Below are 25,520 nucleotides of genomic sequence, written 5' to 3'. Positions count from 1 at the left end.
CTGGCTTCTGGACTGAACCAGGCTGTCTACACCTCCTTAGGCCTTTGTTCAAGCTGTTCTCCTTCCCAGAATATTGTCCCCACATCTTGCCACCCCTCCCCCCATCAACAACAAATGCCAACCGATCTTCTGGACTCTCAGCTCCAGGGTCATCAGCCTCTAATTCCTCCAAGTGAATCTGATCACACCCAACCTGGTACCTCTGCTCCCTGTACCTCATACCAACTGCCACAGTTGTTATTGTTTGTCATCACTGTACACTTGCATGCAGGGCTGTCTCACCTATTGGACTATAACCTCTCTGAAGAGATCACAAGGTTTGCCCATGCCCCATGCACATGCCCCCAGGATGACAGCTAAATGGCCACCATGCCCTCCTCCCGGGCTTTAGGAGCCTGATAAGTGGAGGGTGAGAGAACTGCCCCTCCCACTCCCTGTCTGCTGGGGACCCAGGGACTTCACGAGGATGGTGGGTGCCCACCTATCCTGACTTCCTGACCCTCAGCCCAGTCTGTTCTCATGGGACCCGGTCCTGACAAGCCCAGGCGGGGCAAGTACCAGCCAGGGAAGAAAGTCTGCACCCAGATCCCCCAACTCAGGCTCTTACCAGTGCTTGTGGGTACAGAGAATGGCAACCAAGGTAACGCCTTCCTTTTCAATGGAAGCCTGGGGGAGAGAGGAGGCAGTTAGACTGAGGAGCAGGAGGCAGAGGGAGACAGGGGTGCGGGTGCTGGGTGGAGAGGAGAGGAAAGGAAAGCAGAGAGAGCAGAGAGGGAGGCTAGAGAATGAGGCGGGGTGGGGAAGAGAGGGCTGGGGAGAGGGGGCCACTGAGCCCCAGCATGGGCGCGTGTGAGAGGGGGCCTCATGGTGGGGTAGACACAGACACAGACACCACACACACACAGACACACAGACACACACACACAGAGGGAATGGAGGGAATGATGGAGAAACCCAGACGTGACGGACCGAGGCAGGGATAGAAGAGCGAGGGTCAGAAAGGAGGCTACAGAGAGTGAGACAGAAGCAAGCTCCCTAGACCTCAAGCCCCGGGTCAGCACTGGTTTCCCTCTGGCTCTGATTCCACATGCCCCCACCTCCCACTCTGCTTCCTCCAGCCAAGCCCTGGGCACTGACCCCTCCCCGATGCTGTGTCTGTGGGGGTCTCTGTGTGTACATGTGGTCTGTGTGTGAGTGCACTGGGAGAGGGAACATGCCATTGGCAGAGGGCAGGGTCAGCCTCTTTCCAACAAGGAGAAGCTGTCAGTCCTCCAGGTGACCCCAGGTACCCCTGCCCCTGTCCTCCCCTCACCTGTACAGCCTGAGGGTCTGAAGGGTCCACAGCCACAGCCAGCCGGGCCTGGGTGTCGATGATGAGGTAGCTGTAGTTGTCCGAGAGGACAGGGATGGGAAGCACCTTCACTCCTGGGGAACGAAAATGGGCTGTGGGTAGGGTGACGGGGCAGGGAGCCCAGCAGTCAGGGGTATGAGATGGGGAGTAGGCAGGGAGGGTGGAGGGGCACAGCTTGGGGCGATGCTGGCTCAAGTTGGCCAGAGCTCACCGTTGAAGAGGCGGGGCTGGGTTCTGGAGTGGCCTTTGGGGTAGCGATTCCGAGCCCTGCGCAGCTGCTGGCGGTAGAAGAGGTACCCGAGCCAGGTGCGGGTGTACAGACTGTACCTGCAGGGTGGGACGTCTGTGCTCAGCCCCACTCCCCAAGCCCTGGACCCTCCGTGATGCCCAGGCCCCACGTCTCCACTCCCTTGGTCACCCCCTGAGTCGATGCAACTTCACCATCACTTATCTCGTGCCTACTGTTTGCCCTGCTCAGTACTCAGGACAAGAAGGACAATGAGACAGACTCTGAGCTCGCTGCTTACCAGGGGAGATGTGAAGTAAGGAATTCACAGAAGAGACCCAGAGGGTGAGGGGTTTATTTGGTGAAGGGAGTGGAGTTATGAAGCTGAAATGAGATGGGAAGAATATTTTAGGAAGAGCAGCGGTGCATCACAACCCCGCACAGGGCTAGGTGAAGACCAGATTCAGTGGCCCCACCGCCACGTTTGAGGCTCAGCAGGTCTATATGGGGCCCCAGAATTTGCATCTCTAACAGGCTCCAGCTGGTGCTGAAGCTGCTGGCCCAGGGACCACAAATCTGAGAATCACTGGGGTAGAGGAAACAACAGACCAAGGCCAGGAAGCAGGGAGACTATAGAAAGTTTTATTTGGCTGTTTGGTGGAGGAAACAGGCAGAGGTGAGGGTGGACAGGCTGACCAACTGCCTCCCTCCAACTGCCACCATTCCAGGCCATCTCAGGCTACACAGTGAAAAGGAGGCACAAGGAATGGAGGGGACTTGCGAGTGACAGGCCACCAAATACAGGATGCCAGCACGCAGGGCTGGCTTCACAGTGATTCGACCCAGCTGTCACATAGGGCCCTCCACTTGGTATAATACTCTACTGTGGCCATCTTGAAATTCTCAGTGATTTTCTCTTTGAACTTGTGTCTTATAAGTGCAGTCTGATGGGACAAAAGGACACGCACTCGAGATAACATGTGTCCACCCTGTTTCCTTGCTGCTCCTCCCTGACACAGCACATTAGCAACACCCATGAGCACAGAATTCTGGTGCACCCACCATGGGGGGAAATTCAAGGCTCAGGGTGAGTATAGATGAGTAACGGGGGATGGTGGGTACTGGCTGGCCTGAGAGGCCACGCTTTTGGTTCAAACCAGAATTTACTTCAAATGCATCAAGAAGGCAATGGTGTTCTAAGAAACAAAAATGACCGAGGAAACCCTACGGTGTTGTTTCTTATCATGTTACTTCCCTGTCGGATCCCATTACTGAGGCCGCGAGTGCTGCTACAAAAGGAAAGGGAAAGGGGCAACCAACATGTCCTTTTCCTTCCAGCCCTTCCTTGCTCATCTGAGAGCTGAAGGCAGGGAGCGCTGGCAGAATGTGTGTGTATTGAGAAGTGAAATGAAGCGGGCTGGATGTAGCTCAAATGGTAGCTCAAGTGGTGCTAAGCATGCACAAGGTCCTGGGTTCAACCCCCCATACCTCCCCTAAAACTCCATCAATAAATAAAACTAATTACCTCTCCCCCCAAAAAATTAATAATAATAATAAAAGAAGTGAAATGAAAACAGCTGAGTTAGTTCTGTGCCACCACACTTCCACTGTTCTGATGAGAACATGACCCATTCCTGGATACAAGCTAAGAAATGTGTCACGTAGTTTCAGGGATTCCACATATGAGTTAAATGTATTTATATTTGCATTTAAAACTGCCATGGCAGGGTATCTAATGAATGGCATAATTCATGCTAATCATTGAGATTTTTAATCTTTCTCTACCCAGAATGACATTAAGTAGCAAATTAAAAACATCACCGCAAGTCAAGAGAGAGATCATGGCACCTCTTTCTTGCTTTTTTTTTCAGAACAGGAATAACTTATTTCTATGAATATGATTTTAATAATAGTCCCTAAGTATTTAGTAATAAAAGTTTTCTCCAAATCAGGAAAAAAAAATCCAAAGTGATTAGCAAATATTTTGTGTGTATGTACATACATATAATCTTTCTATAAAGGTTTTTCGACTTTGAACTTTAAAGCGATGGAAGCAGTGAAGGACTCAGTACCAAAGTACATTTTGACATTTTGATAAGGGTTTTTCAGGTCAATTAACTCAGTTTCTGGGAGGCTCCAAATTCCATTTTACACTGGGCCCTGGGAAGTATGAGCAGGAGCTGTCTCAGGCCCTGGGCTCTTGGGAGGGCAACCAAGGCTGGGGAGGGGCTAGGGTCAGTCAATGCTTAGGGTTACACAGCAAGGCAGTCAGAAAAGGGGGTAGAATTCTGGCTGATTAAGCCTAAGACCAAAAAGTCATGGTGAGGATGTGGATGAAAGACCCTAAACCCCTACAGGGGTTTACCGTGTCTATGTTGGGGAGGGGGCATCTCTCAGGCTCCTTCAGGAAGAGCTAGCCGATTTGTCTGCAAAGAATTTGATCAAAATCTTACAGGTTTCTAGAAACAATTCAAATCTTACAGGTTTCTAGAGACAATTCACAAAGGTGAATCATTGCTGTCCTGGCTCTGTGCGCCCATGCACTTGTATCAGTGGGGAATTTGGACACGCCGTGCAGGGGTTTTGCCATCCTTTATTTGTCTTTATGCCTGTTTTTCATAAGCCCTTGTTTTATTCCATAAGCCTTTGTTTTATTTTTAAATCCATTTCAGCCACTTCATACTTTCACTCATTCCACAATATTTAGTGAGGCCTTGCTGTCAGCCCGTGCTGGGCACACAATGAGCAAGGCAGAGTCCTCGCCCTCTTGCAGCTTATATTCTAGTGGGACAGACAGAATAATAACCATATTGTCAAGCGAAGATGACAAAATAAACAGGACAAAAGGAGAATGAGGACAGGAGCTGCTATTCTATCTGGTAGTCACAGAAGGCCTCTTTGAGGAGGTGACATTTCCAAGAAGTAAGGGAGCAGGCCGTGTGAGAGTCTCGGGGAGGCTCACCAAGAATGGGCAAAATCCCCCAGAGGGAGGGCGGGAGCTCATGGGGGTTGCTAATTCTCTCCTTCTCCCTGCTGTGCTGTCCAAATGACAGAGGTTAGCCACAACACAGATGCCCAACCAAAGGGGATTGGATGGAATCACCTAAATATCCTGGATTGGACTTTAGACCAGAAAAAGAATGTGAGGGGACAATGAAATTTCAGTAAAGTCCAGAGAGTAGTTCACAGTTTGTATGGATGTTAATTTCTTGGTTTTGATCACTGTACTGTGGTTATAAAAGATGTTAACATTTGGCGGAGCTGGGTGAGGGGTATGTGGGAATTCTTTGTACAGATTTTGCAAGTCTGAAATGATTTCAAAATGAAAGGTTTAAAATAATAAATAAAAAAATAAAATCACCCTTTCCTCTGTACCCCGGCACCACCTCACATCCATGCCCAGAGTCCTGTTCCCAAATTCATTTTTTCCTCCTCGGGCTTATGGAAAGTACAGGGGCTCTGGCAACAGAAACCTCTGGGTTCTAGTCATGGCCTGGCCCATTCTTGCTCTGAGACTCTGGGCAAGTCAATGGTCTCACAGATCAGGGTCCTCATCTAGAAAATGGTGGTACCATGACTTACCTTGCAGGACTGTGTGAAGATTAAGTGACTTAAAACCAGACGACAAATGTTAACATTCTCCAAGGGCCTGGTGGGTGGAAGGTGTTTAGCAACTGCTGTTTCCTTCCCAAATTCAGCCAGGCACCCCTTACAGCTGCTACCACATGGCTGTCCGCATCTGGGAGGGACCGGTCAATGTTCCCCATCTTCCCTTACTGGATGCTTATCATAAGGGCTTTGACCCCCAGTGAAGGTCAAGATGCACGAGGGCAGGGACTGTGCGCAAAGAAGCCCTGCTCTTTCACTGGCTATATTTAGCAAATATTTACAGTACATGCTGGACAGGGTGCAGATGGAGGAGAACAAGGCAGATGGCTCCCTGCCAACATAGTGAGAGGAGCAGCCAACAGATACTAAACTGGAAAAAAAACAACCAACTGGCGAGCAGTTCACTGCCATCTGAAGGGAATATGTCTTACTATAGACGGTGGTTGGGGAAGTTCCCTTCTTTGAGGGGGACACTTGAGCTGGGAAAAGACAGAAGAGGGAGCCAGTAGCATAGACTGTCCAGGGGTGGGGGGAGCGCTGCAGCACCAACACCCCAGGGCAGGCACGAGTAGGGCATGCTCTAGGAGTTGCCAGGAGGCTTCGAAGTCTCTAGGCAGGGACAGAAGGGGCGGGAACTGCCAGAGAAGGAGTCAGTGAGGTGGGCAGAGGCCAGGCCACAGGAAGGGAGTGGGAAACTGCTGGTGTGTTTTCAAGTGGGGAAGCATATGCTCCGAGTGCCCTTTCTAAGAGCTTGCTCGGCTGCTGTGCAGAGGGTACAGTGAAAGGGAGCAGAGTGGGAGGTGGCAGGAGAACCAAGTCACCAGGTGGTGGAGATGACAAGGGCCGGTACCAGAGCAGGTGTTGGAGATGGAGAAAGGTGGGGGTGGCTGCCAGACCTGAGATCCGTGCCAGGCTTGGAGGCGGGGGCGGGACGGGGTGGCCCTGGTGGGCCTGAGGTCTGGATCACTGTGCAGAGCAGGGGGAGAGGCCTGCGGACTAGGGATGCTGGGCCACTCTTCCTGGGCCCAGTCCTTCCCTGATAATGACTTCTTCATGACTCTCTCAAGTCCCTGAGCTCTGGCTCCTCCTCCATCTGCTGGTTGGCTGTATCACAGTCACCAGAGTCCATGACCGTGCTTGTCAGCTCTTCCTCCTACAGCCTCTCTTTCTGGGAAAGGCCCTGTCAGCCTCCTAGTTACACAACTTGAGCGCCCAATTAACCCCTTCCCCAGCATACGTGACACAAACAGGATTCCCTTCAATTTCTATTTCCACCCCCACCACATGGGCTCACCCCTGGGAACAAGCCCTAGAAGATCTTAGCTGGGCCCTGACCAAAGCTTCCTTTATCCAGCTCTCTGCTTCTGAACCAAACGGCAAACCATCAGCAAACATTTAAGTTCCTAAAGCCCCACCTTTGACTGTGATCTGCTCCTACTCAAAAGCCTTCAGTGGCCCCCTGCTGCTGACAGGAGAGTGTCCAGCCCCTCATCAGGCTCTCTGTGAAATGGGAGCAGGTAAATCTCTGCCCCTTTCCCCTATACGGCCCAGTGAAAACCCTGTGTTCAGAGAGCAAACAAGCAGAGATCCCTAAATGTCTGTCAATAGTTCATGGATAAATACACAGTGATATATTCAGACCACAGGAAACTACACAGCCAGGAAAGCGAATGATCCAGCACATTAGCTCTCAGCCTGCACAAAACTCAAACACATAAGGTTGAGCTAACAGAGAAGCCAGACAACCTGACAGTATTTACGTAAAATGCCAAGGCCTGCAAAACCATCATTTGTATTGTTTAGGGATACAGATGTACGTAGTAAAAGAATAAAGGCCGCTGAGGGACAGTCTGCTAACGTGCATGTTAGCAGGGTTAACTCAGGGGCAAAGAGGAGGTAAGCTGGGGAGTGGGCACCAGGCTTCAGAGGGTCTATAATATTTTCCTTCTTAAGCTGGGAGGTAGGGGAATTGCTCTATTATCTGTCTTCTTTTGAATGCTTGAAATAACTCATTAAAATTTCAGACCGGCAGTCCTTTCTGGCTCCCACAGGTCTCAGCCTGGAATACCCTCTAGGCCTTTCTATTTACTGGAATTCTAAGTGTCCTTCAGGGCTGGGCTCAAATCCGGCTCCTGATTATCCTAGCAGAAAGCTGCCTTCCTTAGCTCCATCTGGAGCAGTCAGCCTCTCCCTGAGCCTCGGGGAGGAGCTAAGAGCCTCAGGGCTGGACCTTATCAGCTTCTACCTGGTGCCCTAATCAGCACCATGCAGCGAGGAGGTGGTCACCAGCCTGCTCCTTACGGCTCCTCTGCACCCCTGTGGCTGCCCCCAGCATAGAACTGGTACTCACAAAATGCTGGCTAAGTGACCAGGAAAGGACAGTATAGGGCCAGGCATGCAGGTATTAAAGCAACTGGGCACAGAAAGCAGACTGCCAACTCTGAGGCCCCACGCTGCTGGCCCCGTGCCATGCTGGCAGACCCTGTGAAGCCCAGCGGGGGCGTCCAGTGCCCAAGTTACTGCCTCCTTGGCCCCTGCTCTTCCTCCCCCTCCCGCCTCACGCCCCACTTCACCCACCTGCTTCCAAGTCCCTCCCCTCTCTGGGCTCTACCCACAGACCTCTGTTAAGCAGGTCACCTAGACCCAAGGGCATGGGTGGGGCTGTGTCACTGGGGCACAAAATCCCAACTTCCCTGGCCCTCGGGTCTGGGCTGGATAGGGAGTCACAGTCCTGGCTCTGCCTGTACAGATCAGAGCGTCTCTCTGGAGCCCATTGGCCTCAACTTTAATAATACTGACCTTTTCCACAGCTTTCCTAGACTCCACCTGTGAGCTAATAAGTGCCTCCCAGCAATTATTTCTTGTCATCTTCCAAGCAACCCTGAGGCAGGGACTATTATTTTCTCCATTTTACAGACAAGGACAATGAAGCCCAAAGAGTGGGAAGGGATTTATTTGCTCAGAATCACAGAGCAGTGAGTGGTGGGGCAGAGATTCACCCCGCTGACCCCAGAGTCCACCCTCTTAACCGCTAAAATCCTCCCCAAGTCCCAAGAGAGGATAGGAGGAGATGAATGAGCCTGGACTATTTGGGGGCAGACCCAACTCCTTTGAGGCCCTTTGCTGGGAAAGCTGATCTGTCAGAGTGGTTACAGAGTCCCAGACACGAAGCCCGGGGCCTGGCCTCTGGAACCTCCTGGAGCACTAGTTTTAGTCTCTGAGACACAGACCCCTTTGAGAATCTGGTGAATGCTGTGAATTCTCTCCCTGGACCAACTCGTTACGTAGGCAGCATTTTGCCAAGGACTGCAGAGGGTCAGAGACGCCTGTGGCTCTCAGGAGAACCGGAGTCCTGAAGACCCCTTTGAATCTGAGCTCTGTGATTCTCCATCCTGGACTTAGACTGGGTGGATGGTTCCACAGGGAGCATAATGAGCCAGATGGAGAAGAGAATTTAGGGGAAAAGATGGGAAAATGCAAAAGTGAATGAGGCCCAGGGAAGAACCTGGCCTTCTATCTCTTATCTGAGTGCTCCTCCTCTCTGAAAGCGCAGCTGAGCCCAGAAAGTTCACGTGACTTACAAGATGACATTGACCACCCTCCCTCCAGCAACCCCCGCAGGGCCTGATGTGGGATTCAACTCTCTGCCATAGGCTTCCCAGGCTGGGTCAGAATGTACCAGAATGTATCAGAATGATCTGCGGGTGCTGACAAAACAAAGATTCTGACTTTTTCCTCTTTTGCTACGCTGCCCCCCTCCTGAATTCTGATTCAGCAGTTCTGTGGCCCAGAACCACCCACTGTCACCTCACCAAAAAGAAAAGAAAGTTTCCTAATTGGTCCTCTGGGACCCAGATGGGAGACAGAAAAAACACTGTGCAGGGCAGGGCTGAAGTCGGCAGCAGGCCTGGGGGCGGCCTTGAAGGTGCCTGAGGGACCCTCCCTATGGGGTCAGGGCTGCAGGACACAGCACCAGCCATCCCAGTGAGGGGTTACGGGCATACCTTTTATTCCTTGCCTCACTGAACCAGAGTGTGGCTTCTCTGGTATCTGAGTCTGAACCTCCAGCCCCATGGGAGGCCACATGGGACAGCTGGGGACAGTGCGACACAGCCTCTCCCCTACCCCTTCCTTTTGACCTGCAGCACAGAACACACAATGAACTCTTCTCCCCCTCCTCCCTCAGGCAGTCTCGTCATCCAGGCAGCCCTGAGAGAGGCTGGAGGGTTGTCTGTCCCAGCTAGGATCTGGCCCTGGACTCTACTGGGATCACAGGCCAGCCCAGGCTGGGAGGCCTCTGGCACGGGGTGCTTTGGGCTTCTCCTGTCATGCCCCCCAGGACCCAGCATGCCTAGGCTTTGCATCTGAGCAGCGACAGGCAATCTTTATCAAACCAAACCGGAAATACCTGTCTGAGGGCCGAGGGACCTGGATGGTCACCAGGACACAGAGTCCTTCTGGAGTGGAGCCTGCTCTGAGGCCCCTCAGGAACAAATTGAGCTGTTCAATGTTTCACACTTTCTCAAACCTGAAGAAAGTGAAGAATATGACACAGCTAAAAGGTCCTAGAGGGTGAGAGTTTCCTGGAGCTGCCAGCAGGTCTGCAGGGTAGCAGGGACAACTTCCCCAAGCCCAGTTGTGGGACTGTGCCTGAACAGGTCAAAGCACAGGCCTGACCGGGAGACCACAGTCCTCCGCAGACTTCGCAGCCCCCTCCCGATGTCACCCATCTTTCCCAGAGGGAGGAGGAGTTGCTGCTGAGGGCTCTCGGGATCAGAGGCACAGTCACTGCTGGCGGCTTCTCCTCCATTTCTCAGTGCTGAGCGGGAGGCCTGGATTATTTTTGTCTCCTTGCCTCAAATCCCAGGCCACATGCTCAGTTGAGGCCCCCGGGTTTCTTTTGGTTTTAGTTTTAAGCTATTTCTTTCGCCTTCCCCTGCCACTCTCCATCACCCTAGTCCCAGGCCCTCTTGATTCAGTCCTGTTCCCTGGGCTAGGCCTGTGGCAGTCCAGTGAGGGAATCACACCTGTGAACACTTAATGCAAGAATGAGCAAGAATATGCAATGAAAGCTTTAGGAGGGGAAACAGTGCCAGGGGTCACTTTGGAGGCAAAGGTGAATTGTGGCTGGGGAAGCTGGGCAGGCATCGTGGAGGAGGTGGCACCTGGGCCAAGCTTTCCATTCATTCAAAAACACTTTAACAAGGGCCAACTCTGCGCCAGGCACTGTTCTGGAAGCTGGGATACAGTAGTAAAATGTTTCTTCCCTCATGTGGCTTCTATTCCGGTGGGGGAGAGAAACGATGACATGTACCATGGAAAAGAATACAGCAGGGGGGAGTAAGAGAGTACAGGGGTGAGGGCACCGCTATTTTTACACAGGGTGGTCAGGGCAGGCCTCTCTAAACAAGGTGAAATTTGAGCAGAGTCCTGAAGGAACCAAGGCACAGCCATGAGACCATCTAGGGGAAGAAGGTTCTAGTGAGAGAGAACAGCAACAGAAGGGCTTGGAGGTGAGACTGTCTCTGAGTGTTTGAGGTCGAAGCCGGAAGGAGCAAGGTGAAGGGCATACAAGGTGAGGTAGGGGATGGGCAGGTCACTCTGGGCCTTTGAGGAATTTGAAGGGATCTAAACAGATAAGTGACCCGTTTCTGACTTGCATCTTAACAGGTTCATCCTGGTTGCTGTGCTGAGAGTGCTTTGAGGGTACAAAGGGCTGACGGAAGCTGTCAATTGAGGAGGTCAGGTGAGAGGTGACCATGGGTTGGCCCAACGTTGTAGCAGCAGAGGTGGGGATAAGTATTCAGATTTTGGATATATTTTGAAGATCAGCTCTGACAATGCAACCACATTTGACAAGCAGGGATGCAGGGAGGAAGAAAGGTCTCGCAGGCCCTAGACAGGAAGTACAGAAAGATGACACACGGCCTGGGGCAGGTGGGGCTGGACAGTCTGGAGGGGGTATGGGAAGCCTTCAAAGGGCTGGTGAAGAGTGGGGACTCTATTCTGTAGGCAAAGTGGCCTGGGGAAGGGGGCACCTGTTTGGAGTCATGCTTTGGAAACGAACTCAGCAGCAGAGGGGAAGCTGGGTCGGGGGAGAGCGGAGGGGCCACTGTGGATGCTGGCGCTGCAGCTCTCCAAGATCCCGTGGTGGCCCAGCCCACTGCCTCTGCGTGACCTTCATTTGGGCCAGCGGGTTACTCACTCAAGGGCTTTCAGCTCAGGAACCTTACATCCATTGAAATCAAGCCAGTGGGCATAACTGGCCCTAGAGAAGGAGTTTCCGCTGGCAGAAGTGGAGCAAGCAAGGTTTGTCCCGGGATAGCTGGTTTTACTTGGGGAAGGAGGTTCAAGCAAGATCCTTTATGCCAAGGAATGAAGAGGGCGCTTGGTCATGGAGGGTGGAAGGGCTTTGTCAGCTAGGACTGTCCATCCTCAGAGGCTGCCACCATCCACTTTCTCAGCTCTGCAAGACATGCCCAGCTCTGCATGCACACACACACCAGCCCAGCCTGGTTCTCCATTCACCCCTACTCTGCAGACAGGGGCTCTGCTCAGGGCTCGTTATCTACTCAACTCTCCTCAACTACCACTGAGAAGGCAAAGGGGAAGTGGGCCACGAAGCAGAGGGCACACGTTGGGGAGCACACACTCCTGATCCCAGCATCCTCGGGCATACTCTGTCACTCCCGGGGAAACTGTCATGCCCTGCCTCCTTCCAGTTAGGGCTCTGCTCACATGCTCCTCTCCCCAACTCCTTGAGAACAGCAACCATTTTCTGCTCGTATCAGTGATTCCACAATCCTGACCCAGGGCAGTCAGGGGTTCCCTGAATGAATGAAGGGATGTGGGATTTCCTGCTGGGTGGGGGGCAGGATAGGCTTGGAAGACAGAAGCATGTAAGGAAGCTCCAGAAAGAGCCATGGCCTGGCGCCATGTACTCTACCTCTCACCCATCCCCCATACTACAGAATGAGAAATTGCTAACATTTCCTGAGCACTTACTACACGCCTGGCCCTGTGTAATTATGTGCACAATTTCATTTGATCCTCACAGGAGCCCTGTGAGGTAGGCACAGTTGGCATTCCCATTTTACGGATGTAAACAACTGAGGCACAGAGAGGCTGAGTTATTTGTCCGAGGTCACATGGCTACTAAGCCACAAAGCTGGGATTCAAAAGCAGATCGGTCTGACCCTGCATGCTATGTGCTTAACTACTGCTTGCACTGCCTCCTAGGCCTTGCAGAGTCCCAAATGCATGAGTCTACCTCAGGTTAGCCCAGATCAACCCTCCATTGTACCCAGTTATCCCCCTCCCAAGATGATGGTGCTTATGTTTGAGGAAAGCCCTTAATAACATTGTCAACAGCGGTGATCATTATTATTAGTGATAATGTCAACAACCACTCTCTCCCCGTCATTGCTTCCTACTGCCACCGTCCACTTTTCAGTCCCAATAGGATCCTCTATTTGTGGTCCTCTTGGCCGCGTGTTTAGGGTGGAGTGTGCCCCTGCACGCTGCCCCTCCCCATCATGTCCTGCCCCCTCCCGTCCCCCTCCCGCTCCATCCTTCCTGGAGGCACCCTCACGACATCAACACCTACCTATTTCCCTGAGCTGGTTTCCTGCTAACACTCCCTGTCCCTCCCAGCAGCCAGTGGCCTCTCCCCCAAGGGACTGGACTGATTGTTTCCCAGACTCTGGAGGGGCCGGATCTGGGATTCTGATTCCTGGCACGCCCTTCTGCTCTGCAAATTTGGGGAGTTGATTCAAATGCAAACTTGAAATCCAGCCACAGGAAAACTGAATTCCAAAGAAGCTCTCTGAGAATTCCAAGTTTGGGGATTTAGAAACTCTCAGATGCCAAGTTCTGAGAATACTCAAGGGTTCTGGGGTGGCAATCTTGGGAATTCTGATCTCAGGACTTCTGATCTCAGTTCCTTGTGGAAACTTCTATTTTTCACTTCCTCAGGCCATTTGTATAACTTCAACATTACCAGTTTTGAAAGCTAGTAGATTTTAAAATCCCTCCCAAATAGAGCTATACAATTCCCAGGAACTTTGTGAAAAGAAGTGTTTTTTAAATCCCCAATATGAAGATATTTAAATATTTGTAAATCTCATTATTTCAATGCTATTTACAGAGCAATGGTGACTTAGCTGGAGTATTATCGGGAATGTGACCAATGTTTGGGCTATTAGAGATGTGAATGCCCCAAAAGGCACACACACAGAACTCTCCCTCCTGCCCTCACTCATGTTTTTCCTGTTTTTCTCCCACTGGGCCCTTATATCTCTATTTCTTAGACTGAGTGTAAATAGAATCCTAGGGCTGAAGCTTCTGGGATATCTGGGATGGTTTGGAGAGAAGGGATGAATTGTACAATGTCTCTGAAACTCAGGAAATTCCCGGCTTAGGTCCTCCCCAAAACTGGCCTGTGGCCAGGGCTCCCACAGTTCTCATACCCAACATCACTGTCCTTGAACTGGGGCTTAAGGTCTTGCGCCCTGGCCCTGTTGGTAGCAGGAAGGGATTAGGGGCCCTAGAAAGCCTTCCTCTTGTGGCTCCTTCTTGCCGCCTTAGTGTCTCTGCAGCAGAACAGAACTTCTTAACCACCCTTGCCTGGCCCAGGAAGGAGTAGAAGCCGGGGGAAGGGAAGAGTGAGAACTGGGATCGGATTGGGGGTCAGAAAGGAAAAAGTCACTGGAGGTCAGAGAACCATCGGCAAGTCAGGTGGAGTGATTAGGATCGGATTTCACAGCCTGGAGCTTCTGACACAGGCCAGGTTAGGGAGAAGGAAGGAAAGGGACAGGCGGACCTACAGAGTTGAGACTCTCTCGCTTGGGAAGGAAAAGCTTACATTGAGTGGTGCGGAGCTGATTGATGGGGAGACGCACAGGGACACATGGAAGGAGCTGGCGGTTTCAAGTGACACTGGATGGTCTGAGGCATTCCTGCTCTCCTGCACCTGCCTACTGGAGGAACTTGGGGTGGGGGGAGATCCGGCGTTCCTGCACCTGCTCTCTTTTCCCAGCTCCCTTGCCTCCAGCCCCTCATTTGGCTCTTTTCTCCAGATGTCCTCTCAACGCCCCCTTTCTCTGGCTACTCTGGCCTGCCCCTCCAAACCTCTTTCTCCAGCCTAATCCAATTGTCCACCCCCAACTTCTTCTTTTCCTCAATTCCCCCAAGTTAGTGGCTTCTTCAGCCTGCCTCCCTTATTGCTCTTTTCTGGCCCCAGATCCCCCAGCCCTAACCCCGTCAGAACCCCTAAGCCCTTCTCCGGCACCCCTCCTCAGTCCCCTTTCCCAGCGCGTCTGCCTTCCCGAGCCCTGCATCCCGCCAGAGCCCGGCACAAACCCGATTCGGAAGAGCAGTCGCTTGCTACGCGCCATGAACAGGCCGCGGAGGGTCCGCCGCGCTCGGCAGCTGCGGGGGCTGGCGAGCAGTACCAGGACGAGGAGCAGCAGCCCGCAGCTGGCGACCCACAGCCACGGCGCAGGCCAGCCTTGCCAGGCCATGCTGGGGGCAGGCGCCCGCGGCGGGCCAGGGGGCGGGGCGGGGCGTTGCTAGGCGACGGCTCAGCCCAGGCCCCCACACGGGGAACCTGCGGGGTTGGGGCCCCGCCCCCTGCGCCGGCCCGCTGAAGGACTGGGGGCGTTTTGGCCCCGCCCCGTCATTGACTCGCAGTGGAGCCCGCCCACTTGCCACACTCGGCCGGGCGCACGCCCCGAGTGCCACAGGGCAGGAGGCAGCCTGGCCCCGCCCCCGGCTGGCCGGCCAGGAGGCGGGGCTGGAGCGGGCCTCTGACAAGCGCTAATCCCGGTATACGATCCGCAGAGTCCCGGGCTGGCCCCATACCCTCCCACCTTCCCCCAACAGGGTACTCAAGGAGAGGCCCTGGAATGGTCCTCTTGGCGGGAAACCATAGCTTCGTAAACTTTTTCAGCTGGAAGGTTGCTACCTGGGAGATCACATGGTTCAGCTGCCATTCATTCATTTATTCATTCACTGAATTAATTTTCTGTGTCCTCCTTTGTGCCAGGCACTATGCCAGGCTCTGAGGATGCAAGGGTCAAAGATACAGTGTCTGCATTCCTGGAGCTACCGTCTAGAATCTAGTGGAGAAACCAACCAAATAAGCAAACAAATATAATTATATATGTATTTATCTATGTTTATACATACACACGTTTACATATACACATACATACCTACCTGTGTGTGATTACAAATTATGGTGCTATAAAGAAAGCAAACAGAGGGTGCAATGAAATGGAGGACAGAGAGGGCCAGTTTAGATGGGAGAGGGCCTCCCTGAGCAGGTGACATGTGAAACATGCCCCGAAAGATAAGAGGCCACAGAGGCTGAGAGAGAGTGATTTGACCAAGATTATACAGCAATGCGTGGCAGAGGCAGCAATAGGACCCAAGGTATCCCAACTCCCAAGCCCAGTGGGATTTCCATATCACTAACCCACCTCCCTCACCATGCTGCCTTCCGGATGGGTCCAGAAGTTGTTAAGGTCAGCAGGTTGGAAGTACATGTAAAGACAGTCATGGTGACATCTACATATTCAGGTAAACCAGAGCTAGGGCTGGGCTTCTTCTGGCTCCAACCTCAGCCCTGGCCCAGCACAGGGAGGAAAGCAAATCAGCAAAGAGTGAAGGTAGCTATCTCTCCCGCTGGGATGGGAGATGGTTAGGGAGGGCATCAGGTGAAGGAATGCCCATTTTCTCCCAACCACACATTTTCTCTTTCCCTCTGATGTACTCTGATTAGATAGTTTGACTGAGTCCCCAGTGTGGAGTGTTCAGAGGTATAGGATCATTACACACAGTTAATTGGAGGCCTCTTCCCTGCCCCATAGAAAAGCTAAAAAATGGGTTAAATTATCCCTAAACTGAATTGTAATCCCAAAACCTAATCCCCGGTTTCATTCAGTAACCCTAGACGTGGCGTTTCTCTTAGGCGGATATATCTTAAGGGCCAGAGCTATAGCCTGTTTCTTCCCTGTTTCCTTACCCACAGTTCAGCTTTTTCTCACTGCTTGGTACATAAAAGTTCTCAATAAACAAGAACCAGAATTGAATTAAACCCCTGTGTGTGCTGCGGAGGAGGTGGAGGGGTGAGAAGACTGACAAGCTAGTTTTTAGAAAGCCCTTCTAGGTCAAGGGAGCTTGCATGTCTCTAAGCCCATGTCTACACATGCAAAGTGGAGAATTACGGAACCTTGTCAAAAGTCACTGTGAACACACCTTTCTTCAGGTAAGGCTGTGCCAGGTCTTATGCTGAGAAATTAAAACTCGGTCCCTGTCATCTGAAACAGGAAATGCAGGTTCAAGCATGAGCCTGCAGTGATACAGAGATGACTGAATCCTAACTCTAACCTCACACTACACACACATTTACAAGACTATAGATAATCATTCAAGATGTGTTTTATGAAATGCATGGAGCTGGACAGGGCTGGGTACAAGGAGTGAGGGTGTTTTGAGGGACTCATGCCGGCCTGGGAAGCTATCCTCCCCTCCCCTGGACTGTTCTGGAAGACTTCCAACGTCTCCAAATGTGCTTTGGTTACACCTCCTCTTCCATAAGAACCTTCAGTCCCAGATTGAGTGATGCTTCATTATTCACCCTTCTGATAATACCTCACTGCTTGCTATTGTCTATTTGGTTTGGAGGGGGCCAGCATTGCCAGGCTAAGGTCTGCTCTGCAACTTTCCTAGGAAAGACCCATTAATAACCCAGGTCACATGACTGCCAGTCATGCAGTTATGGCCTGTGATGTGGGGGTTGTAGAGCTTAACTCACAAAGAGCAAGGCTCTATCCTGCTTACTGGGGTGGGGGTGGGTGTTCTCAAGTCTGCCCCCTATCCATTTGCCATCTCAGTCTGTCTGTCTCTGGTGTCTGTCCTGCCTTCCCATCTGGCCTGGGATGAAGAGCTTACTTTCATATTTGCATCGTATCTCAGGCTTGATGCCTGGTGCTCGGCTGACACTCAGGAAATAAGAGCATTGATGATGATGATAACAACAATGACAATGACAATCATGGAGTTGAGATGGTTAGAGTTGTTTGGATGTTAGAGAGAAAAGACATATCATTGGACCAGGGTGGAGAATTTAGTTCAGTTTAGAAAAGTGAGCCAAGTACAGAAGTGACTAGGATAATCTGGCCCCGACTCAGCCCAGACCCACTCACGTCAGTCATCATCTGCTGCTCTAGCCTCAAGCTCACCATCGCATTGTGGACTTCCTTCTGAGCCACTGTGCTGTACACGCTGAACCTCTGGTTTGGTTGGAAACAAATCCCCCCACATCCTCTGCCTTCTCACGCCCTGCCCTGCCCTGCCCTGCGCTGATGAATGTGACCCTACCTTCCATTTCCTTCCTCTCCCCTGCTGTCCTACCTTTTAGAGGGGGAACCTCCAGCCTCCTACATTTGCCTTGTGCCATTTCAGTTCAAGAATATTGTTCCTCCTGCCTGATTTAAAAGCTTTTCGCCACCTGCTCATCAGTCCAGCTATGGACCCAGCCCAGACTCGAGGAGTTAGCTACCGGTTTTCAGTCTTCCTGCCTAATTCTTGCCATCAGGTAATTCTTATATGCACGGCTCATTCAACATTTTAGTTCAGCAGGTCTCAAATTTTAGGAAATCTAAGAAACACTCTGCTTACTAAAATCCAGAATCCTGGGCCCTTCCTTCAGAGATTCAGATTCAGTAGGTCTGGCTGGGGCCCAGAGAATCTCCATTTTTGCATAGGTGATTCTGAACTCTGCTTTGGCCTCAGTCCCTGACCTCAGTTCCAAGGCCTTTAATTCAATTCAATAGCCCGCTCACATGGTCACACCCTGGATCCTCCTGGAATGTTTCAACCTCTGAGAACCTAAACTATAGTGTCCTCCTCTCTGACCCCCTTATTCTCACTACATCCTCCTCCATCTCTAGTCTCTCAAACATTTGTTTTCTTCCAGCCCTTCAGCCCCTCCTGCCCACATGTCTTCCCCCCAGGTGAGAACCTGGGTTCAGTCCCTTGAACTATTTCTAACCTTAGCCTCCATACCAGCGTGTTCCAACCTGACAATCCACTTTTTTACTGCTCCAACCTCATGGACAGAGCTGGAGAAAATGGCGTCCCATGAATCAGGGCCTCTACAATTCAGACTTTATTGGGTCCCCCAAACACTAATGCTTGGCAGAGCTTTTATTTGCTGAGACCTCCTTTCATTATCCACAGTTGTTATTGGAAACCCCAATTCCAGCTCCAATTCCTTTGCTTTCAGCCAGTATCCTTCTTAGAGGAAATAAATTCTAAGTCCAGCCACCCCTCTACAAATTTTGCTTCTCATCTATGAATTTTTAGAGGAAGTACTATCAGCTCCTCTTGCTTGCTAATATCTTCAAGTAATGTTTCTCCTGGCTGCCACTTTTCCTTACCCTATGAGCAAACTCAAGTATCTCCCTGCCTTAAAAAATTTTCCCTGACTTTGGTTCCCTCTCTAGATTCTGTTCTGCCTTTATCTCAGCACAACTGAGTTTCCTGAAAGGCTGTCTCCGTGGGTGTGGTAGATTGCATTTTGGTTCTCAATTCTTCGTCTCTCCCTGGAAACACACCCTTCACCATGTGTCTATGCACTATTTCCGTGGAGGTGCAATATATTTCCCCTACACCAGTGATGTTGTACTTACTCTTGTGACTTGCTTTGGCCAATAGAAAGTTAGCAGACATGATACAAGCAGAGGTCTTAAATGTGCTGTTATGGTTGAACTTGGTCTCTGGATCTGTGCCTTTCACCGTGAGAAGATCCCTAGGGTAGTTAGTTGCTGGTCTAAGAGAAAGAAAGACACATGGAGGCGACCTGACCCCACTCACAGCTTGGAAGCCAGCCCAGCCCAGCAGAGCCCAGCCTAGATGAGCCGAAACAGACTGCCCACAGATGCTTAAGTAAGAAATACATGTTTACTGTTGTATGCCTCTCAGTTTTAGATTTGCTCATTATGCAGCATTATTGCAACAATAGCTAACAGAGACAGTGAGAAACAAAAAGATTAGTTATTAATGGTGTTGAAAAGACAAGGTGTTTGGATAACTGGTTAGCTAGTTGGAAAAGAGCAATTTAGACCCATGCCTCACAGAGTACACCAAAATAAATTCCAGGTGAATTATAATGTTAAGGACATATAATTAAGCCATACAAAATTAGAAGAAAATGAAATACATGTCCAACCTCTGAATAGTGGAAGATTTATTTCCTCTATAAAAGCAATAGAAGTGTTTTTCTAATTTTCTTTAATAGGCATATGTTACTTTTAAACTCAGAAAAAAAGCAACTGAAGATCTAACAAGGGTCTGGCTCCTCAAAAAAATTTAAACCTTCTCTATGTTAAGAAACAACACAAACAAAAGAAAAAGCCAAAAAAAAAAATTGTGGAAAACAGTTGCCTCAAATTTGTCAAATAGTTAATCTACTTAACATGTAAAGACCTTAAAAAAGTGAAAAAATACAAAGACCTCAATTAATACAGGGTTAAATAGCTAGTCTGCATGAAACAAGTTAAACTTCAAAAAAATCAAGAAAGTGCAAGGTAAACAATGAGATAAGATTTTCATCTATCAGAATAGAAGAGATTAAAGACAGTAATAAAATTCTGGAGGTTTCTAGGAATATGGGAAGGTGAGTACTCATACATTGCTTGTGGGGTGTCATTGGTACAATTTTCTAGAAAACAATTCCCAATACACATCAAGGCTTTAAAAATATTCACATTCTTTGATTCAGTAATTCCGTTTTAGAGATCTGCCTGAAAGATCTGCCTCGAAGATACCATTTGAAATGTACACAGTGGTGACTGTAAGCAGCGTACAGGTCTGGCAGCAAGGGAAGAGTTAGGTTCTATGAACCTTTGCTTGGCTTTAAAATGGTATTCGTAACTAGAACACAATGCAATGCATGATCCTGGATTGGCTCCTGCACTAGAAAAAAAGACAGTAAGGGGACAATTAGCAAAATTTGAAAAATGATTGCAGCGAAGTTTTTAGAATTGTATCAATGCTAATTTCCTGGTTTTGATACTAACACTGTAGTTAAGTTAGATGTGAACATTTGGGGAAGCTAGGTGGCTGGTGTATGGGACCTCCTTGTACTTTTTTGTAAATATTTTGTATACCTGAAATAACTTCAAAATAAAAAGTTAAGAAAACCAAAATGCACACAAATAGAGTTGTGTTCATATGTCAATAAACATTGTTTAAAAAAAGCAATAAAGATGTGGTAGATCCTGTTGGTCAATTAATATCCATTTTCTACTCTCCCTTTTTTCCTTATTAACCCCTGTTTTGTTTATGAACCCATAGCTTCCAAGTGAGTCCCTCCCCAGCCCTGGTGGGCAAATCTTGATTGGCTCAAGCCAGTTGGTGCTCTTATTGTCTTGCCAAGTGATTGGTTAGACCCAGGAATATGATGCAATTCCTGCCACAAGATAATAATAGCAAATATTTATATAGCACAAATCATGTGCCAGGCACTGTTCTCAGTTCTTTACACAGATTAACTGTCAGCTCTCACAATAACCCTATGAATCAAATATGGTTATAATTCCCACTGCACAGATAAGAATGCTGGGGCACTGAGAGATTAAGTCAATTGCTTCAGGTCACATGGTGATTTGCTTCAGGTTGAGATTGAGAGGGAAATAGGTTGGAGGCTTTCTAAAAAGATTTTCCTAGTTGTCAAAAAGGGATGTAATAAGGCTTTGCTCTTTTCTTGCTCTAGGATGCTGTCATCTGCCTGTGATGCCTGGGACTACAGCAGCCATTTTAGGACTATGAGGGAGCAGCCTAAGAGGCTATTCCAACAGTTGAAGATGGCAGAGCAAAAGTGAGGATGGAACTAGTGTCCCTGAAGACACAACTGAGCCTCTGAATTAACCAGTCTGAATTGGCCCCTGGACTTCTTGTTATGTGAGATAAAAATTGTCATTGTTTTAACCACTTTTAGTTGCGTTTTTTGATACTTGCAGCCCCAAACACCCAAACTAGTACTGTGGGTAAACTTTACATTTTGATTTAAAGTGGGAGAAAAAACAGGATACAAAATTGTATAAATTTTGTGTAATTAATATAATTGCTGCTAACAAAAATGCTTAGAAAAGTGTCTAAAATGCTATGGGTAAAGCCCATGCCTAGCATGCACAAGGTCCTGAGTTCAATCCCCAGTACCTCCATTAAAAATAAATAAATAAGAACCTAATTAGCCTCCACCAAAGAAAAACAAACAAACAAACAAAATAAATAAAATGCTATCAGTGATGATCTTTGATTGATGGGCTCATGGGATATTGCTTGGTTTTTTTTTTATTCTTTATAAAAAACATTTTCTGACCTTCTATAATGAAAATGTATTACTATTTTAATGTAAAAAGTATTATTTTATTAAAACAAAGAAAAGAGTCCTCCTTGCTGCCTCTACCTTCACTTCACATCTGTTCTCTCACCATTCCATTCTAATTTGGCTCTGATCCCTTGGTCCTCAAACCCATTTGTCACTGTTCAATCCTTGTCACTTAACCTCGGGACAGAGCCTTCTTTCCTCACCTTCCCTGTTGGTCTCTTCTGGTTCTCTTGTCACATCCCTTACAGGCTTCCCCTGATTTCAGCTATCACTCGATATGTCTCATTATTCCCAAGAGAAGGGTCCACCCTAGCTTCTGTCTCAAGCTCCAAACCTAAATGCCATCCTTTTCCTGGTCATCTCCAGGTGGGACAGGGGAGGGGGGAGGGGGTCTTAGTCTCTTTTTCTGCAAAAGGGACTGATAATCTGTCCCGAGCTATTTTGAGGATTAACTGCTATTACCCAAGTAAAGGACGCAGTGCCCAGTTCATTGCAAGTGCTCCCTCAGTGTTCATTGATGTTATTGTACCTTGTATCATTCTTGGAACATTAAAGTCTGCTCCTTGTGGGTGCTCAGCCATCACTTGAAGTTGGGTCCTTGAGTCCTAACACGTAGTCCACTGTGGACACCCCCAGCCCCCGTCCACCTTACATAGATTATCAGAAAAAGCCTTTGGAAGCCCAGCTCTGAATCAGGTCTGCCCCCTGCTCAAAGCCAGTGTCTGCACCTTTAAATTCACATGGCTTGGTTTAGCAATAAGGTCTCAACCCAGTTTTCTAGTGTTTTGCACTCCCACTGCTCCCTTTCACGTGCTTCGTTTTCAGTCAGCCTGCACCAGTCGCTGTCCTGGGCCTTTGCCCCCTGACACCTGGGGTTCCACACCTGGAGAAATCCTTTCAGGCTCACACCCGAGGTGATCTAAGACACTCCAGGAGTAACTGTAACTAACTAAGGCCTAGATTCTCAGTCTGGGGAGTTTTGCAGGCTCTCCCAGGGGGAGGAAGGGAGGAGGGTGAATTCTTGCCCAGGGAGACTGGCGTGCCCTACCTGTGAGTACAGCTCTTTTAAAGCTACAAGTAAATCCTAAATCCTACTTTCAAGTCCTCTTTGAAGCCCCTTCTGATCACCACAACTCTTTGCAATGCCAGGGCACTACTCTACCTCTAGACTGGAAAACACCTGCTACCTCGTAGTCAAAAAGAAATGAATGGTTTGAAAAGTAACCCTCACTACTTTCCATTTTGAACTATGGGGGAGTCCATCTGGGGCAGCCACTGTGTCTCCTTTACAGGACTGTGGCCTCCCTGCAGGCAGAAATGGTGCCCTATGCTCCCTGGCCACCCCTCCCCTCAGCACCCAGCACCACGCATTGCAGAGACATAAGTGCTCAGGTGCAGGGCACAGAGGAAGAACAGAACCAACATGTATGACTGTCTACTATACACTAGATGTGCACCAAGCCTTCCCATGTGTTATTTCATCATCCTAAGGTAACAGTGTCCTCATGTTAGAGATGAACACACTGGCTGAGAGGCTAAGTTCCCCATCACAGAGCTAGTAAGTGACAGAGCTAGATCCGGTCCTGGTTTTATCTGACTCCAGAGTCCAGGCTCTTTCCATTGATACTGTGTTGCCAGCCAGGGTAGGGAGTGGTTCAGTCAGAGTCTGCCAGGAAATAGATGACACTCTCCAACAGGTAACGGGAGGAGAGCTTTATGGAAGAACTACTCTTCAGGTGATGGACAAGGTACAGGAAACACAAGGGACAGTGTAGTTTCCCAGGGCTACTGATGGTGGGGCTCTGGCACCACCTCAAGGCCTGACAGGGGAGGGGAGGGAGCAGTTACGGAACTTGGAGGGAAAGAGCTGTGTGGACAGGGCCACTTGACTGGAGTTATGACATTTGGTTGTGGGATGAGCCAGTCCGTGGTGACCCTTCGGGAGGGAGAAGAGCAAATACCCCAGCCCCACTGTCTCCTTGCTGCCCCTCTCCTGGGGGGCTCTCCACTGGCCAAACCTAACTGAAGCTGGAGGACAAAGGGTCCACTGCTGTGTCCACCCAGACCAGCCCTGAGCACAGTGAAGGATGGAGACAGGCATGGGGGGCAAATGGAAGGTGGCCAGCCAGACAAGTCCAGGGAAGATACGTGCACTAGGGTGGCTGTTGGGTGGGTGGAAGTATTGACCCTTCAGAGGTGAAGGCTGGATACCACCTTTCATCCAATGACTGAGACAGCTCCTAACTGGCTTCCCTGCTCACATGTTCCACCCCTACATTCCATTTTCCACTTAGAACCAGAGGTTTTTAAAAGATACAGCCCAAATCATGTCCCTCTCCTACTCAAAACCATTCAATGGCTTCCCCATAGGGTAAGACCCCAAATCCTTAACAAGGCCCAAGAGGCCCTGCAGATCTGGCCCTGCCCACCTCCCCAGTCTCCTTGCAGGTCATGCCCAGTGCTTACCACTTCCTAGGTACATGAGTCTCCTTGAAGTTTCTAGAACACCTCAAACTCTTTCAACTTCTGGGCAGCTTCCACAGCCCTCCCATAGCTTGTTCACTCAGAGAATAATAAATGCATGCCTGCCACTGCGTGCGCGTGCGCACACACACACACACATATATTCCCATACATGCACCATACAATGTACACACATACCACATAGACACATATACCATAAATACACCCATTCCATACACATATACACACATACACATATATACCACACATGCACATGTACAAACACACATACATACCATACACACGTCCATATCATACACACACACACACACACACGCTACACACACAGACCATACACACATTCATACCATATATACACCCAAAACACACACACACACACTGCCTGTGTGACTCAGGCTACTCCTTGATGCCACTTTCTCAGAGCAGCTGCCTGGGCCTCTGAATCCAAACGAGGTCCCTGTGTGCTGTTCTCTTGGGTGCTGAGTCCACTTTCCCTCAGTGCAGGTATTACCGTTACTAACTGTATATTTACTTGTGAGGTTAGTGGCTAATGTCTGTCTTCCCCACTGGTTGCTCATCCTGCAACCAAAGGTCAACAAATGCGGTCAGGTGGCCCTGTTCACACAGCTCCCCTCCAAGTTCCATAACTGCTCCCTCCCCTCACCTGTCAGGCCTGGAGCCCTCGGGAAGCGCCAGGAGGGCAGGGGCTGTGTTTGTTTTATTCACTCTTTTCCCCCCACTGCTCAGCACAGTGCCCAGCACAGAGCTAGCCCGTAAGAAATATTTGCTGAGTTAGTGTCAAAGGGCTGCGTTGAATCCTGGCTCTGCCACTCCTAACTGAGCCCATGAAGATGCTGTTGTACTGCTCTGAGATAAGTTCCTTAAGTTAACTTTTTATTATGGTGAACGTAAAACATCTGAACAAAGCAGAGAAAACAGCAGGGGCTCTCACGTCCCATTTCCTAGCTTCAACACTGGTCAACTTGTGCGTTTGGTTTCTTTACCTGCAGACAAGGGAGATTAGAGTGATTTTCAGACTTTTTTAACCCTGATTCACAGTAAGAAAGACATTTTCCACTGAGACCCAAACACAATATACGTATAAATACAACTGAAACAAAGTTACACAAAACAATAACAATGCTTATATTCTCATTTTTTCTAGTCTTTTTTTAAAATGTTGGTATGACCCACTTAACTGATCTAACTAATGAGTCATGATCAGCAGTATAAAAAGCATTGCACTGAATGATCTTCCATTAACCTAGAAAATTGTTAGGGTTTCCCCCTTTTTTTTTTGCCAAGGGATGATAGCCATATCCTGCCCTCTAGTGGTCAGATTTGGGAACTGATCGTGTCTTCCTAGAGGTCAAGTTTTATCCTGGGACTAACTTCTTTTCACTAAAAAGTACTGAGTGGAGGCTCTAGGCTAGGCATCTGAGGTGGTGGGA

At 49.5% G+C, this 25,520-nt stretch overlaps 1 protein-coding gene and 1 long non-coding RNA gene across 4 annotated transcripts in view; one reads left to right on the top strand and one right to left on the bottom strand.

Annotated features, from left to right (window-relative positions):
• The window catches only part of CATIP (ciliogenesis associated TTC17 interacting protein), a 30,380-nt gene extending 15,593 nt beyond the window's left edge, over positions 1-14,787 (bottom strand). For 2 of the 3 annotated variants that reach the window (XM_072961643.1, XM_072961644.1), the window contains exons 1-4: positions 14,547-14,787; positions 1,563-1,678; positions 1,313-1,425; positions 608-666 (exon numbers count right to left, since the gene is read on the bottom strand). In XM_072961643.1, the coding sequence (XP_072817744.1) occupies positions 608-666; positions 1,313-1,425; positions 1,563-1,678; positions 14,547-14,707 (449 nt within the window). In that variant the 5' untranslated portion in view covers positions 14,708-14,787. The remainder of the gene's footprint in view (positions 1-607; positions 667-1,312; positions 1,426-1,562; positions 1,679-14,546) is intronic. The other variant, XM_072961642.1, reaches the window with a different exon arrangement.
• Positions 343-21,182, top strand: LOC107033808 (uncharacterized). The gene is made up of 3 exons (XR_012072871.1): positions 343-640; positions 10,857-10,932; positions 20,968-21,182. It is a non-coding gene; the product is annotated as an uncharacterized lncRNA (long non-coding RNA).
• Positions 21,183-25,520: the final 4,338 nt, after the last annotated feature.

This window comes from Vicugna pacos, chromosome 5, assembly GCF_048564905.1.
Source record: "Vicugna pacos chromosome 5, VicPac4, whole genome shotgun sequence".
In the NCBI taxonomy this organism is placed as follows: Eukaryota; Metazoa; Chordata; class Mammalia; order Artiodactyla; family Camelidae; genus Vicugna; species Vicugna pacos.
Note: the sequence above shows the minus strand (reverse complement) of the source record. Positions and strands in the feature narration are given on the sequence as shown.